This window comes from Puma concolor, chromosome B4 (genome assembly GCF_028749965.1).
Source record: "Puma concolor isolate L17-30 chromosome B4, mPumCon1.1.hap2, whole genome shotgun sequence".
Lineage (NCBI taxonomy): Eukaryota > Metazoa > Chordata > Mammalia > Carnivora > Felidae > Puma > Puma concolor.
The window spans coordinates 31,879,292-31,895,227 of NC_141673.1; the positions used below are offsets into that span (position 1 = coordinate 31,879,292).

Sequence of the window (15,936 nt, forward strand, 5' to 3'; positions counted from 1 at the left end):
GTAAAATAAATCAGTCACCTTAAGTTCTTATCTTGAACTAGTTTTACTAAACTAGCCATATGACATTTGGGGTAGTTATGAGATCTATTTGGTCCTTACTCTAATATACTAAATAGAACAATGGCAAAAGTAAATTCAAATACCCTCTTTAACTCAAATACTATGATTTTATGATTCTTTCATTTTTTGTAAAAGTTTTTAAAAAGTATCTAAGATTAAACTACAAAAATCTAAATGTACAAATTTTTTCCAAATTAAAAATTAAGATTATAAATTATAAATACTGCCTTTTGTTGTACTACTAAAATACCCATGTATCAAAGATCCTGATTTACTGTCATGAATGATTTAGTTTTGTTAAATTACAAAAAATAGTAAATTACAATAATACGTCAGAAAATAAAACTAGATATAAAATGATACCAAAAGTACTTGCTCTTACAAATCAAGGTAAAATACATTGTTCTGTTTTTTTGCTAAAATAAATAGAAATATAATGCTCGTCTTCCTAGAAATAATTATATAAGAATTTTTGCAAGTTCTGATTATTTGGATGGTATATTTAGGGGTAAGAAATTATATATTTCTGTGCATAAAATTGACAAAATAGATTAAAAAGGCACTGCTTAATAGACTGCTTGAATATTAAGTCTTAACATATACCCAAAGAACTAATAATTGTGTTAAGGCATATTACTTGAAAACTTTACTTCAAGCATTTTAAATATTCTTATATTTATCTGCAGTTTTGATATAAACTATTCATAAAACGTTTGCTACTCATAATGTAATTTAAGTTCAGATTTCATTATACTTCAAACTACAATGTGTTTAAATATAGAACTATTTTAAGAAAACATACCTGATTCTTGCATTAATATAGCAGAATTGAATAATGCTAGCTTATGCTTTGGATTTAATTCTAAAGCACGATTAAAATTTTTTAGGGCTTCATTTGGTTCTTTAAGTTCAATATGAACAATCGCCAAGTTGTACCAAAGATCTGCATTATTTCTGTCCAGCTCTAGTGCTTTAAGATATGCTTCTTTTGCCTTAAGAGGTTTATTCATTTTTAAAAGCAATTCTCCTCTGTGGAAAAATCAAACACAAGCTTTACTTACAACATTACCATGTCAATGTGTAGATACTATTTTTTGTAAGTTTCAACTTTTTCCACATATTCACAGCTTTCCTTTTTCCTTTTAACCCAGGCTTTTAAAGTTTTCTACCAAAAATATCTGAAAATGTCCTCAAACCTGAACTCATTAGTTTAGCAAATTTGGTTTGTTAGGTTCTCAAGTATAATTAAAGAAAGAAACAGCATACCTGACTTTAAAGGGTAAGATGCGGGGAGGTATCCAAGAAAGGGTAACAGAGAAAATATATTCTTTAATTGTATCTTGAAAGAAGGCAGACCAGACTACATCATAAAATTGGCAGCAACAAGAACTGGAGATTAAGTTTTCAGGGGACCAAGTAATAGCATTTGAAGAAGGAAAATAAATATGGTAGTGATGGGGAAATTCCAGTATTCAAATCTATGTTAGAAGTCTCGTTTATAAAGAGCAGAATGAAAATTTTGCCCCTTCTTATATTAATTTAGTATTCTACAATGTATTCTTATAAAATGGCCATTCATTAAAACGAAAGAAAAAACTCCCCAAAACAACAAAAAAAGAGTTTTTAAAAAAGCTGACTAGTAGGCAGGGTAGGAGGGTACTAGTGCCACCTGCAGGTACCTTTGAGGAACACATGTGGAACAGAAGATCACAGTTTGAAAACCATTTTACAAATCCTTCCAATACGGATCTATTATCTGTTAGAGCTTTAAAAAGACATTTTGTTTAAGCACATGTGTGCAAATAAATTTAGGCAGTAATATGAGAATACTTTTATTATGATACCATTATTTCCTTTAAGTATAAGCATAGGAATGAAATCAAATGAATGACTAATATTCTCAATTAAAGCAACTTCTAGAAAGAGCATCTGCCCAAGATGTTATTTTTTAATGCAGATCGTTGAATAATTCTTCATAGATTAACACATGACAGATTCTATTTATATATGCAACCCCACTAAACTTAGCTAATTTCAACAACTACTGGATAAAACTGAACAAAGACAGCCTCCCAACTTATGAACAGATTTTATCTCAAAAACTAATGAAATTCTGAATGCATTTTCCCCATAAGAACAATGTTAAAAATTATGATTAGGTTTCTGGGCCAGCGGATGAAGCAGAGTTTAATATACAATTTTACCCAAGTATAATACAAATGATAATCCTTACATGGTAAAATATATTAAGTTCTCTCTAACATGTGCGGCCAAAAGTTTTTGTACTGACAACTAAAAAGTTTCTTTGTGATAAATAAAAGGCATAATAACCAATCAGTTGTCAGTATTTAAGAAAGCTCTTGAGAGTTGGATATTAGAAATAATTATTAGTGGGGCGCCTGGGTGGCGCAGTCGGTTAAGCGTCCGACTTCAGCCAGGTCACGATCTCGCGGTCCGTGAGTTCGAGCCCCGCATCAGGCTCTGGGCTGATGGCTCAGAGCCTGGAGCCTGTTTCCGATTCTGTGTCTCCCTCTCTCTCTGCCCCTCCCCTGTTCATGCTCTGTCTCTCTCTGTCCCAAAAATAAATAAACGTTGAAAAAAAAAAATTAAAAAAAAAAAAAAAAAGAAATAATTATTAGAAAATACAAGTTTCAAGTGCTTTAAGTAAAAAAGAATGTGACAATAAGAAGTAAATGAAACTAACAAGAAGCTTCTACTCTTTCTTCCGTATAAAACCTTAGTTTGCTACTACAAGTGACAGTCAATTTCAAATCAAATCAATTAAATTTGATTGTAAGTCTAAACTAGGGTATGTTTCTATGTTCTTGGTCGCCAAATAAGATTACTAAAAGAAAAAAAAAGGCAATTTAGTTCAGACAGTCAAAATGTACATGCAGATACAGCTTCAATTCTCTGTAATACAACTTAAAAGTAAACTACAAATACCTGCTAATATAAGCCTGCTTGAAGTCGGGTCTCATGCTTATTGCTTGCCGGTACAGCTGATCTGCTTCTTCCAGCCGGGACTCATTTGCTCTGATCAGATTGGCCAGATTAATATAAACATTTAGGTGGTTAGGGGCAATTCTGGCTGCATATTTTTTACCAGGAATAATCTGTTCAGAAAGACATAATTGGATGTTTCAGTACCACATAAAAATAAAAAATAAGTATTCTTACTAGCTTACTTCAAATATGACATAAAAAGGTTATGGTACCAGTTTGTATTGCTATACTGAAATAAGTCATAAAAACGTGAAAGTACCTACAGTATTTATAAAATGTTAATAAAATAATTAATATTTTGTGGTATTAAAGGAGATAATATTTTTTCACTCATGCCAGCTCAATGGAATATTGTTAGCTTTTAATTTACATGCATCATTTTATAAAATCCTAACTAAATCTAAACTTTTGAGACTAAGGTCTGTTAGCATATTTGTATCAGACAAGGAATAGAAAGAACTCGGGTCTCTTTCCTCTCAGTCTAGTGTATTTGTTACAGCATGTCAGCTTCCATGTTGTCAGCAAAGTACTTCCTGGTTGTGACAGGGTGGTTAATTTGTTAAGAGTTATACTAAAGCCTCATTTGGTAGAATTAGGAAATAAAATTCCCTTGTTAACTGATTATTCAGGTTAAGTAAAGATTATAAAAGATATATAGACCCAAATTTTCAATGAAAGTAATAAATTATATCTGAAAAAGTCTATATTGAACACAATATAACTTTAGAATCTTAGGACTGAAACAATGCTTAAGATCATGTGGTCCAACTGTTTTTGAAACATTTATCAAACTATATCTAATTATTTTAATATTATAATTATTAATATATTAATATATACTACCATTGAGAAGACTGTAGTGCAGTTTTTTTTTAATGTTTATTTTTGAGAGAGAGAGAAAGAGAAAGACAGAAAGAGAGAGCGTGCACCAGTGGGGGAAGGGCAGTGACGGAGGGAGACACAGCATCCATAGCAGGCTCTAGGCTCTGAACTGTCAGCATAGAGCCTGACATGGGGCTTGAACTCACTCATAAACCACAAGATCATGACCTGAGCCAAAGTCTGACACTTAACCAACTGAGCCACCCAGGTGCCCTGCAAACTATCTTTTCTGATGAAAGACAGGATCTGACTTTCCAACTTTCATGCTATATTATAATATCCAATGAATTTTCTGCATGTGTCATTGTTACAACTGAACACAATACAGCAACAGAGGTGTATCCCCTCATTTTATTAGTTTTTTATTCATTTATCTTTTGATAGGAATAATGTTGCATTTAGTGCTTAATGTACTATATAAAAATCTCTTCACTTAAAGTTACTTAACTCATTGATAACTTATAATCAAGAATATCTAAAATTCATAACTTTATAACATTTTTTACAAACATAAGTTTAATCTTTGCCTTTTTAAAATTTATTTATTTATTTTTGAGAGAGCGAGTGTATGCACACAAGCATGTGGGAGGGGCGGAAAGAGAGAATTGCAAGTAGGTTCTACACTATCAGGCACAGAGTCCAATGCGGGGCTCGAACTCACCAACTGTGAGATCACGACCTGAGCCGAACTCAAGAGTTGGATGGTTAACCAACTGAGCGACCCAAGCTCTCCTAGAAATTTTTTTTTAATTAAGTGAGCTAGAAAAGTAAATATAATCCTTTATAAAACTTGTAGTACTGTGCTCAGCAAAATAAGTCAGAGAAAGACAAATACTATATGATTTCACTCATGTGGAATTTAAGAAACAAGCAAGCAAAGGAGAAAGAGAGGTAAAACAAGAAACAAACTCCTAAATATAGAGAACAAACTGATGGTTACCAGAGGGAAGATTGGCGGGGAGATGGGTGAAATAGGGAATGGGGATTAAAGAGTGCCCTTGTATGAAAGTGTTGAATCACTATATTGTACACCTGAAACTATTATCACACTATATGTTAATTAGAATTTAAATAAAAACTTGTAGTAATAAATGGTTTATTGGACACTTTACATTTGTATCAACAAACTGAAGAAAAGATAATCTAGGTAATTCTATTCAATATGGACATCTAGTAGATATGACACAATAGAAATAAATTATGACAACTTACTTGGGGCATCAGGGACTTAGCCATCATGTAAGATTCTTCAGCTTCTTTGGTTCTATTTAAATTTTTATAAGTTCTTCCTACATTCATGTGAGCACCAATATCATCTAAAATTTAAAAAAAAAATCATTTGTTGGCAAATATACTAAATAGTATTCAATGTAAACCCAAAGTTTCTAGCAACAAAACACTAGGCAAAAAAATACAAAAGCAAGCAACAGGTCCTGCATCCTCCTTAAAGTTCTTCTAGCACAGAATGATCGATGCTATACTAGAAAATTATGTCATAAAGTACTCTAAGGACAGAAACTGCATATATGACATGAAAGGGGAGATATAGAGGTAATAAAGAAATCTGTATCATTTCTCTTCAGATTTTTCTATACTATACTAAGGCTTGTTTCCATTTCCTTGATGCATAGCTCTGGAATTCACTCAAAATGTATGGCTCAACTCTAAAAGTAAAAAGATCTACAAGTGAAAAAGATCATGATTCCTAGAATTATTTCGAGTGTTATAACTAACAAATATACATGCATGGTGGGATGGGGCAATGAGACTGTGAAAAAACTCTGCAATTTTGTTTTTTAAAATTTTTCTGAATGTGGTCAGAATGCAAGTGTAATAAAATATTAGGATTCTCCAGTACCACTTAAGATGCAGCAGCCCATCCTACATAACATATTTATAACTTTTTAAAAGGCTGTGTTACTATCAGTATGTCAGAAACTTTTCTCTGATTTTCTGGTATGGAGAATCAAACCCACAGCAATTTTTTTCAGAGAAACAAAAAATATGTTATTTAAATAAGAAAGATATTAGGGCCCACTGCATCCTACTTTTAGGACACATTTCGCAGTAAATATTTCAAAGGTTTGGAATAAAGATAGAAGAGAGAAGATCTTAAATCAGACAAATGTTATTGGATGAATCTCTCGCAGACATGACAAGGTTTCACATTATGATTTCTACTTGCCTATGACACCAATGATTTTGCCTGCTGAATAGTTTTCTGCCTGCACCTCCTAGGACACATAGGGGCCAAGCATATATATCTTAGTCATTCTCTTAGGACGACAGTAAACAGTCCTAAAATCTTGGTACATTATGTTTCAGGCTGGTAATTGTGCACACTGCACAGAAAATGTCATATGCAGCACAGGTTTGGTTAAAAAAGGGACAAGATTGGGAGGAAAGGGCTGATTTTTTGTTTTTTGATGTACTGCTGAGTCTTTAAAAAAAAAAAAAAATTAACGTTTATTTATTTTTGAGACAGAGAGAGACAGAGCATGAACAGGGGAGGGTCAGAGAGAGAGGGAGACACAGAATCCCAAGCAGGCTCCGGGCTCTGAGCTGTCAGCACAGAGCTCGACGCAGGGCTTGAACTCACTAACGGTGAGATCATGACCTGAGCTGAAGTCGGGCGCTCAACCAACCGAGCCACCCAGGCGCCCCAATGAGTCTTAAGGGGTTTCAGGAGAGGTCAAGAGGGAAATAAAAAAAAAAAGAAAAAAAATTGCTTAGGCACACCATTCCCAGTCCTGGCTGCAAATTAGGATACCTATGTACTTTCAAAAAGTCAGATAACCTCAGCACCACCTCACTCTATCAAAATAGAATCTATAGAAACATGATCTGGGAAAATGTTTTTACAAGGTTTCAAAGGAGGTTCTGATGTAGAACCAAGGTTGAAATTCACTGCATTACCAAGAGCATATAAAAATAGAGTAGGTAGTATTTGCTCTTATATAGCTCGTTTTTTTTTAATTTCAAATAAATCTATATCATTTATTTTTACGTATTTTTAATTTTTTAAAGTTTTTATTTTTTTAATTCTTTTTTTTTTTTTTTTTTAATATTTATTTTTGAGAGAGAGAGAGAGAGAGAGAGAGAAAAAGAGCCTGAGCAGGGGAGGGGCAGAGAAAGAGGGAGACCCAGAATCCAAAGCAGGCCCCAGGCTCTGAGCTATCAGCACAGAGCCCGAAGCAGGGCTGGAACTAATGGACCATGAGATCATGACCTGAGCCGAAGTCAGATGCTTAACTGACTGGGCCACTCAGGCTCCTCAAATCTATACCATTTATTATAGAGATCAGAAAGTTACTTAGAAAAACTAAGTTACTAAGAACCTGAAAAAAATTAATTATAAAGTGAGAATTTAAGGAAAGAACAAAGAAACTCGTAGTTTAGATAAACAAAATTCAGTGAAGTATTTACAATGTTATTGACATCAGCTCCAATCGTAGAAAGGAAATATGTTGGGGCGCCTGGGTGGCTCAGTCGGTTAAGCGTCTGACTTTGGCTCAAGTCATAATCTCATGGCTCATGGATTCAAACCCCACATTGGGTTCTGTACTGACAGCTCAGAGCCTGGAGTCTGCTTCAGATTCTGTGGTCTCCCTCTCTCTCTCTGCACTTACCCCTTTCACACTCTACCTTCTGTATCAAAAATAAACATTAAAAAAAATTTTTTTTAATAAAAGAAAAGAAAGAGGTTACCTACTTGGATGAAAGACAAGGCAAATTAATACCCACGGAAATCAGGTTCTTAAAATTATGGCAAGGAGATATTGTCATCAATGCAGACTTCAGACACTAGAGTAAGGCAGCCCTACTTTCTCAAAGAACTATGGTAGCAATTAGGTATCCTACAAGAAAGCTGATAAAATGAAAGACAAAATTTCTAAGCAGTTTCTTATAAGTTAACAGAGTTTTAAGATTTCAGAGAAGGAAATAACCATTACTAGAGTAAAGTAAATTTAAATTTGAAAACAAACAAAAAGGGTTGGAAAAGAAGACAAGATATAAAAAGCAATGACATTTAAATGACTTTTAAAAAGCTATAGGATTTCAACAGACAGTCCTGCTATTATGAGTGTGCTATCCAAACCAACAATAGCATGAATCTAGCAGTCTATCTTTAATTCAATGTAAATGAGAACTGACAAGTACTAGGCAACTTTGTACCTAATAATTCCTTTTCCACCAACAATGAAGCTAAGCAATCTCACACTGGTGGCCCTGGCCTCTATGTTGCTTTCCAGTATTTCCTATCTACAAAATTATCTGTCAATTCATCTAAAGAGATAAACTTAAAAACACCTGAAAACTCATAAATACTCTTTAAACATTTCCATATTGACAACATCAAAGTTGAACTACAGGTCCATGATTTTTTTCTCGCATGAATAATTTCAAAGATTTGGACTTAGATAAAAATGAAATCAAAACAAACCTTATAGAATTCTGGTGTTCCTTGACAAAAATCTATCCTTGTCTTGTAAAGATGTTTATGGAAACTGCAATTCCATTTGTAAAAATTTTATCTTTGTGAATTGGAATTTTTTTTTTAAACACTGGTAACCATCGGGGCGCCTGGGTGGCGCAGTCGGTTAAGCGTCCGACTTCAGCCAGGTCGCGATCTCGCGGTCCGTGAGTTCGAGCCCCGCGTCGGGCCCTGGGCTGATGGCTCGGAGCCTGGAGCCTGTTTCCGATTCTGTGTCTCCCTCTCTCTCTGCCCCTCCCCCGTTCATGCTCTGTCTCTCTCTGTCCCAAAAATAAATAAACGTTGAAAAAAAAAAATTAAAAAAAAAAAAAACACTGGTAACCATCAAAACAAAAAAACCACAATTCTTCGTTTAACACAACATGTGTGTCACCTTCTCAGACCACTGCATAATTTATAATCTTACTCTGGTTAAGCAAGAAAAGCCTTCAGACTCAATGTTTCATTTATTTTTTTAAAGTAATTTTAAAATGTTATGAATCCCTATTTATGTGCTCAACTGTTCCAAGGTTTTAAATATCTAGATACTTGCTACCCCAAATTTTTACCTCTAGTCTCAATATCCCTTATCTCCAGTCTTATGAAACTATCTGTGTATGTGTAACACTGACAAAAAAGGACTCTTGATGTCCCTCCATATATGCCATTTCATCTATCAAATCTATGAAGAACACAACTAAAAAACAAAGAAAAAGCTAGGATGCCTCTAAATACCAAATTTAATGTTTCTAACTTTATGTACTTTTTCAAGTACTTTACGTACATAGAGGGGAGGGACAAAGAGAGGAAGAGAAAGAATCCCAAATAAACTGGTTTACCTATTTTCTTAGCCCATGGCTAATTAGAAACAGCAATTTTGAGAATATTGTAGAGAAGTCATACTAATGGAAGTATCAGCAATTATCTCAAGAAAGGCAAACAGTGACAACTGACAATGAGGGGAAAAATTATTTTAACACCAAGTACTTGTACCTGGCAAAGCTATACTTCACCAAATTGATTATCAGTACCACCCAATAACTCTGCTATATCAAAATAAATTCCTTAAATGTCTAAGTAGCTCTAACATATAATCCAACTCAAAATAAGCCATCATCGAGCACTATAGTTTTCAAGTCACCTGGAATGAACAAACCTCTTACTTTTATTTTCCCAAATATAATTCAAGTTTTAAAAACAAGCTATCCAAATAGTTTTATTAATTAATAATGCTTACCTGGCTGAACATGAGTAGCCTGTAAGAAGTATTTCAAAGCTCTCTCAAAGTTCTTTTCATTTTCCAGAGCATGACCCACATTATTCCATAATTTGGCATTATTTTTATTTACCTTAAATACATAAGCATAGATAGAAATTAGTTACAATTAAGAAAATACAACTCCAATTAACACAGATATTTATCTGGTATACCATTAGGAATGGAGTATTCTACAGAGATATCCACGAATGGGTGAAGGTGGTCAAAGATACAAACTTTCAGTTACAAGATAAATAAGTTCTATGGATGCAAGGTATAGCATGGTGATTATAGTTAACAATGTTGTATATTTGAAAGTTTCTGAGAGTAGACCTTCAAAATTCTCATCAAAAGAGAAAAATTGTAAATACGTGACAGATTTTAACTTGTTGCAGTAATTATTTTGTAATATATCCATAAATTACATCATACACCTTAAACTAATACAAAGTTATATGTCAATTATACCTCAATAAAACTTGAAAAAGTAATTGAGACTTTCTCCCAAAAAAGAAAAACTTGTGGATCTATATCTATATCTATATATAAATATATATATATATCTCCAATCAACACAGATATTTGTTTGGTATATTATTAGAAATGGAGTGTTTGACAGAGGTGTCCCTGGAGAGGAGAAATGAGCAAAATGAACACAGCTTCACCAATTTACTCTCCTTCCTTTTAACATCAACATACTAAAACCATAGCAGTCTGATTTCATCTGTTTTATACATTAGAATTTTACTAAAACTTTTATTTGATCAAAGCAGCTTGGACTGCTGGCTGGCTCAGTCAGTAGAGAATGTGACTCTTAATCTCAGGGCCGTGAATTCAAGTCCCACATTGGACACAGACCTTACTAAAAAGAAAACCAAAAAACAAGCTATAATGTTGTTTGAAAGCTGCTCTATTTATATTCTTTTGGAAGAGAAGGTATTTGAACATGAGACTATATTTAACACTTCACTATTTATTTTTTAGGCTTATTATAAAGCTGTTTATGTGGTCTATTATGGTAATGGGAGCCCTGGGATTAAAATTCTAAATTGATCTGTGCTTTCAGAGTTCACTGATGGGCATGGTGTTCCTGCAGGAAGAGGATGGTAGCTGGCCAAGGAACTAGCTTCAGTGACTAGGACTGTGGTTTTGAGATTGTCCTAGGAGTAAGGATAAGCAAAAATCTTGAAAATTATGGGGCTCCACTGGTATTTTAGGAGTGCAGATTAAGAGGAATGGTAATGAGGTCTCTTCTATTTATAAACTTCTGAGCTAGAGGATAAAGAGTGGAGCTACTGAGACTAAATGATAGTCATGTGATCTTAAACTGATGTCAAATCAAGAAATGACATTGACTACTGGAATGAAGCAGTATTCTAGTAAAGCCAGGCAATGGGAGTACAGAAATAGTCAAAAAGAATTTAAGAATTTACAGATTTGAAGAGAAGCACCTGAAAAACAAAATCATTGGTTTTAACTTTTACAGAAACCAAATTTTATGATTTTTAAAAAGACCTTATTCCTAGATGTTGTCCATTCTACAGAAATGCTTTATCACTCCTTCCTGCCAGTGCGTATCTTAACTACCATACTATAACCACCGGTTATCTTCCACATAGTAAAGTGCCACTTTTGTTATGTATTTTATTTCATTGAATCTAAGATGCTATAAGACTCACCATTAAGAAAAAAATAAGCCACTAGGGGTGCCTGGGTGGCTCGGTGGGTTAAGCATCCAACTTTGGCTCAGGTAATGATCTCACGGCTGGTGAGTTCAAGCCCTGCTTCAGGCTCTGTGCTGACAGCTCAGAGACTGGAGCCTGCTTTGGATTCTGTGTCTCCCTCTCTCCCTGCCCCTCCCCTGCTCCTGCTCTGTCTCTCTCTCTCAAAAATAAACATTTAAAAAAAAAATTAAAAAAAAAAAGAAAAAAATAAGCCACAAATTGTTAAGATGCCTCTCACTCTAAGATTTATTCTGATTTTAGAGATGTTAAAAGGTAAAAATAAAAAAAAAAAGAAAAAAGAAAAAGTACACCTTTAGAACTAGTGAACTATATATAGTATTCTTAAATTTTTTTTTTTAATGTTTATTTATATTTGAGAAAGAGAGATAGAGCCTGAGCAGGGGAGAGGTAAAGAGGGAGACACAGAACCCGAAGCAGGCTCCAGGCTCTGAGCTCTGAGCACAGAGCCTGATGCAGGGCTCGAACTCATAAGCTGTGAGATCATGACCAGAGCCGAAGTCCAATGCTTAACCAACTGAGCCACCCAGGCTCCCCTACAGTATTCTTAAACATTCTATTATCATTTGAGCTTCTAACAACTATATAGTATTTAGAAAATTATTCATATATGCTGTAGACATACAATTAAGTACTATTCACAGCCCTGGTTATGGTATATATTATATAAAGAACAAATTTTTATTAATCTTTTGGTGAAGTACTTAAAATTGACAGTTAAATGTCTAATTAAATGTAAAAACATCTTAAACATGACTATAAGAAATAATTAATGACATACTTTCCTGTCATTCTGGGTAATACTTTACCTTCAAGGCTGACATAAACAATGTATATTCAGACTCCCAATCCCAATTTCTGTGGAGTGTTTTTAAGGCATGAGTGAATATCACCATAGACAGACAAACCCAGGATAACTTTTTTAATACACTGTTTAAGAGAAAAAAGCAGAACAAAAACAACATTATCTATATCACCAGAAGCATTTTACCTTTTACAATAGAGGTAAGAAATATGTTAAATATCCCCAAATATCATGTTTGAGTTTATTTTAAGGAATGAGGATCCTTCTAACAATCATCCAACTTCAAAGGCAACACCAAAAAATTAAATATTATGCACACTGCCTTCTACTTCAGTCTTAAATTATATTAAATATTCCACTATTGGTCTCTATTTCAAAAAGTCTGCTTAAGTTTAATGACAAAAAACCCGATAAACCAATTTTTAAGTATGACTTTTTTTTGGGGGGCTTTTACTTACAACTTGAACATTCTTAATTGTGTTTATCAAGGGTCAATTTTATCACTGGCTGTATTTTAAAAAATTTTGGCTTACCCAGACTGCATCTATACCACAGATTATCATGACATTCTTTGAATATTTTTACATTCTAAAGCTAGAGGTATTTATGATAAGTCATAGTAAAACTAACACTTTATATAATAGATACAATATAGCTTATATAGCTTTAGGCTAATTATTTGGGAAACAATTCCTCATGTATAAAAAGGTTACACTTCAATAATCCCTATGATCACATTCATTACTAATGTTCTCTGAGTCTATTTTTTTGTCTCAGTAACACAGTTCAACTTCTTTCATTTTGACAGATCCACTTAATCAGGATAAGAGTGCATGGATCAGAAAGAAAATGGACACTGGAGGCAGTAAGATGTAAATGTGAATCAAGAGTCTACTATTTACTAGCTGTGTGATCTTGAGGTACTCTGGTTCAGTAACCTGTATGAGCTTCAATTTTCAAATGTGCACACCAGAGTTAAGGAAAGTTAGATTAAATGAGAAAACAAATCTAAAAGGTCTATCATGGCTCTTGGCACCTGGGAAGCACTCAAAAACTGGTAGTAATTATAACTGGATAAATGGGTAGAAGTTAAGAGAAAAGGCTTGGTAGATGTTAGCAAAAATTGTAGACATGGATGAGATCATCCAGAGAGAATATGCAATGTGACAAAAATGGCTGTAAATAAAACTCTGAGAAATAAATAAAGAGCAGTTATAGCAATAAGAACCTGAGAAGAGTCTGAACAGAGATGAAGAGACATGGAAGAGAATTAGGAGAGGCACTTTTTACAGATGCCCAGGAAATAAATTTTAAATACAAGCACTGACTGGATTTAGTTACTAGAATGCAATGATATAGAGAGAAGTCAGAATTCTGTGTGTTGAAGGATGACTAGAAAGTGAGAAAGCAGAGTCGGTGACCATTTCTTGCATATATACAATGTGAATATTCTGTTCCTTAATTGTTAGTTTGAGGCCTCTAGGACATGGTAGTTATGATGAAGATAGTGATATCAAATTACAGACTGCTTACTATATGCATTTTACATATATTAAATCAACATGACTCACTTAAATAAGAAGCCTATATCTTAGTTCACTGCATGTGGAAGTGGCAATGGTAATTTGTAACTGTAGTCTCAATAATATCCTTGTTTTCATTTGGGTCTAACTCAAAGTGTGTTAGGTTTCAGGCTTACAACAAAATTATATAAATAAGAGAAAGAACATAGGGTGAGGTGGGTACCATGGAGCTTTCTTAACTTCAATTACAGAAATATGAGGAAACGATCAAGATGGAAAATAAAAAGGTATAAAAATATGACTTATAAAACTAAACACTTTAAATACTTAAATGTATCACACTTAATTCTATAGTTTGTAAGCATTAAATGAACTAACATTTTAATTCACCTTTTGTTTGATATTTTCTGCCATCCATGGGCTACCAAAATACAGAACCCCATGCTAGGAACATATAATACTCGCTCAGCAACAACAAATCCCACTGGGAAGAAAAGGTTTGATGCAGGAATAAATGGTAATGCCATTAGACAAAGTGCCTACAAAGAAAAATAAGATATTTTATTTAAAAAATATGTGGACATTCAATAGCAAAATCCAAATATTGTATCATTTAACTTGAATGATAAATGACCATTAATTTGAATGGTTCACTGTACTGGTGGACCATTTTTAATAATACTCTAAACAATACTAGTTTAAACATAAGGAAGGCAACTTAGGGATAGTAATAACAGACATCAGGATTATGTCACCAAAGTGAGATCAAGCTAGAACTTATAACCAGAGATCATCCAATTAAATAAAAAAAATTTGGGGGGAATATATATAAATAAGACAATTTTTAAACATCCAACTAAAGTACGTGTGGTAAAAATAAACTGATAAAGATGTTAACAGGTTTTAACAAAAGAAAACCAACCATACAAGTTTTTATAATTTTACTACTGTAACTATTCAAATATTGGAAACTGAGGAAATGACATAAGGTACACTTCAGACAAGATAGTAGACTACTACTTCTGTACCCCAGCATTACTTGCATAACATTCTGATGGATCATATACATTTAACAGTGGCTTAGCATATACACAAAAATAAAACTGCCCCATTAAATAGTAGTATTTTATTCTACAAGAATTTCTAAAATTCTAACACTGTACATTGAAATAAAACATCATAAAAATGCTTAGATTGTTTTTGCCATTTTGAAAACGAGTTAACATAAGGTTGCTAGATTATAAAGCCATTAAAAAGATAGGATACGAACAGCTAGCACACAAATAACTTGTGAAAAGAAGTTGGTTGTTATTAAGACACCTGTTTCTATGGATATCTGCTTCCACAATTTGTTACCCTAATTTGTTTTATAGTATCTAACTGAATAACTGCAAATTGTTCCTTCAGCTTCAGAAGTTTGAGTCTTCTAACAGTTTGAGAGGAAAGATTGTTTTTCCTTTATTATATTTTATTAGCAAAATATAGATACAGAGATGTGTATTTCTCCATCACACAAATTAATGACTTGTAATAAGGAAATAACTCTAAAGCACTACCAAACTGCTCAGTATCACGCTAATTTATAGATCTAAAATTTTAGTGTTTTCTTTTTTGATCAAAAAGGTAAAACATTCAGAGTACATATTTCACTTTCCATTTCCCAAGAGTGCTTGATAAAAATAACCAGCTAGCTGCGAAAGAGACATTCCAAAATATGTAGTCCTTTTCTAAAAACAAACAAGCAAACATTTTTTTTTAAATAATTTATGGCTCCTTATAGCAATTTTATTTAAAAGAATTAAAAGTGTTAAATTCATTCAAAGATGCATTGGTTGTGATGCATAAGCTGCATACACAAAAAACAATCTCACAAAAAACCTACCGGTTCCTAGATAAGGAATGCCTCTAATTAACTTAATGAAAAGTTCTAATATGTTCTCTACTGGTATATGCTAACCTAGGTAACTATGGCTACCATAAGTTCCTTCTTCAGTAACATAAAATTCTCTTTAAAACAACAGGTGTTAGGGGTGCCTTGCTGGCTCAGATGGTTAAGTATCTGACTTCAGCTCAGGTGATGATTTCATGGTTTGCTGGTTCGAGCCCCATGTCAGGCTCTGTGCTGACAGCCCAGAGCCTGGAGTCTGCTTTTGATTCTGTGTCTCTCCCTTTGCCCCTCCCCCACT

General features: G+C 33.5%; 1 protein-coding gene across 1 annotated transcript in view; it reads right to left on the bottom strand.

The window, feature by feature from the left end:
* Positions 1-15,936, bottom strand: part of TMTC3 (transmembrane O-mannosyltransferase targeting cadherins 3) — a 55,366-nt gene that overhangs the window by 2,182 nt on the left and 37,248 nt on the right. Inside the window, exons 8-13 of the mRNA XM_025926833.2 lie at positions 14,141-14,289; positions 12,232-12,352; positions 9,660-9,771; positions 5,161-5,264; positions 3,007-3,176; positions 863-1,089 (exon numbers count right to left, since the gene is read on the bottom strand). Coding sequence (XP_025782618.1) covers positions 863-1,089; positions 3,007-3,176; positions 5,161-5,264; positions 9,660-9,771; positions 12,232-12,352; positions 14,141-14,289 — 883 coding nt within the window. The remainder of the gene's footprint in view (positions 1-862; positions 1,090-3,006; positions 3,177-5,160; positions 5,265-9,659; positions 9,772-12,231; positions 12,353-14,140; positions 14,290-15,936) is intronic.